Source organism: Microtus ochrogaster, chromosome X (genome assembly GCF_000317375.1).
Source record: "Microtus ochrogaster isolate Prairie Vole_2 chromosome X, MicOch1.0, whole genome shotgun sequence".
Lineage (NCBI taxonomy): Eukaryota > Metazoa > Chordata > Mammalia > Rodentia > Cricetidae > Microtus > Microtus ochrogaster.
The window spans coordinates 49,027,348-49,029,432 of record NC_022026.1 but is presented as its reverse complement, the minus strand read 5'-3'; the positions used below and the strand labels follow the sequence as shown (position 1 = coordinate 49,029,432).

At 38.8% G+C, this 2,085-nt stretch overlaps 1 protein-coding gene across 1 annotated transcript in view; it reads right to left on the bottom strand.

Moving 5' to 3' along the window:
* Ppef1 (protein phosphatase with EF-hand domain 1) overlaps positions 1–2,085 on the bottom strand; it is a 112,394-nt gene that overhangs the window by 7,936 nt on the left and 102,373 nt on the right. The window contains exon 14 of the mRNA XM_005358789.3: positions 1,200–1,306. Within this exon, the coding sequence (XP_005358846.1) occupies positions 1,200–1,306 (107 nt within the window). The remainder of the gene's footprint in view (positions 1–1,199; positions 1,307–2,085) is intronic.

Below are 2,085 nucleotides of genomic sequence, written 5' to 3'. Positions count from 1 at the left end.
GTGGGTGCACCCCTCTTGGTCCTGACTTCCTTGCTCATCTTCTCCCTCCTTCTGTTCCTCATTGGGACTTTGGGAGCTCAGTCCAGTGTTCCAGTGTGGGTCCATCGCTAACCTTCTCTTAAACACATTAATTATGAACACTCTCTCACTCTCTGGGGTTTTGTTTTTGGCTTGAGGCCAGGACTCATGTAGCCCAGCTGGCCTCAAATTCCTGACTTCCTGCCACCACCTGCCAACTGCTGGCATTACAGGTAAGCAGCACCAGCGCTGTTTCCTCTTTATTTTAATACACATAGTGCTATAAGTATTTGATACTTCTTCAAACCATGTTATAGTTCAGATCTTTCAAGCACATATCCGCGGTTCTCATCCGTGCCTTTCTTAGGCATTTTCTATTTTGTATTTGACAGTTCCCACAGCTGGTTTCCTTGGGAGAAACTAGCTCTGTTATTTGCTGGGTTTTGTTCTTGTCATTGTTATCTCTGTCATCGCAGCTCACCTCATTTATTCAGTAGTCAGGCCTTAATTGCAAGCGCACACTAATTGATGCTAACCTCTGAATACACCAGTGGCTACAATTAAGGATGTTCTCTTCAAAGAGGCAGTTGGGGGCATTTTTTAGTCACTTTGAAGGCACACAAATCCAAAATTCATCTTTTCTCTTTTTCTACCGTGCTAGAATCTCATGTCAGGATGGTTGCTAGAGCAACATTAGCCTTCACGCCAAGACAGTCTAGCCTTTGGTGCTTAATTGTTGCTTCATGCTTCCACACATGATTCAAATCATCTTTTGGTTATGACTGTACTTTTTAAAGACAGAATCTCTCCGTGTAGCCCAAGCTGACCTCGTACTCATCATTCTCCTGCCTCAGCCTCGGTCTGGGAATTTCAGGCATGTGCCTCTATACCAAGCTCAAATAATTGTTCAAAAGAATGGCAGTCATGAGACTAAGATACTGGGAAGCTGACAAACATATTATGATGCTGCATCCTCCAGAAGAGAAGTCTAATTCAGGGCTGTTAGTTTCTTAAATTCAAAGAAGCTTACTGAAAAGGAGATACATTCTGATTTTTTTTAGTGAATGGATTCTTTATTTTCTACCGTTCCTTTCTAGCAACAAAGAAGAACTAAAATCCCATTGAAGAAAATCTGCTCTGTATATAGCCAGAATGTTAAGAAATGATAAATAAGTTATTACCTGTTCTCCCATAGTCACGGAGCTGGAAAGCACTGATGAGATCAGTTTTTCGTGAAAGCATTCTTTCTTTCAATATCTTGAAGGCACTGGATTCCATAGCACTCACTCTGTGTTAAGAAAACAGCATTTCAGTGAAACTTAAATAAAGCATTAGCTTCTACTTAATTTTAATGTGCTATGTTACCACATATCAGTTTCTACATTAAATAAATTGTCTGTTTATACATACTATATTGCTAGACAGTAAATGTAGTATATTTGTGTATATATTTTGGAGATTTGTTAAACATTTGAAAAATTTTTATTAGTAGTAGTATTAGTATATTGTTCCTTTTTCATTTCTTAGACATTTTATGTTTTGTATTTGACAACTTGATATGGTGAACGGGTTGTGTGCAGTATATGTGAGCAGATCAGAAGACAATTTTGTGGAGCTGGTTCTTCCTTTATACCTTTATGTATGTTCCAGGACTCAAACACAAGGCACTAACTAGGCTTGCACAGGAGGTGCTTTTACCTGCTGAGCCATCTTGATGACCTGAAAATTCTTTTTTAAACAGAGTTTAAACTAGCCTACAATCCAAAGTCCTCCTGCCTCTGACTCCTGTGCGCTGAGATTACATGCATATACCATCATGCTCAGCCATTTTGTTAATTTCTTTTATTTCGTTTATGATCCAGTTTCACATTCTCACAGGGTCAGCAATTATAACAGCCACAATAAATGCTTTCTTGTGTTTTTTTAAGATTATAGATAGAGAGATGCCCGATCATATGACAAGGGCATTTGTTCAACTATGTTCATAGGAGCATTATTTGTAATAGCCAGAACCTGGAAACAACCTAGATGTCCTTCAATGGAAGAATGGATGAAGAAAGTGTGGAA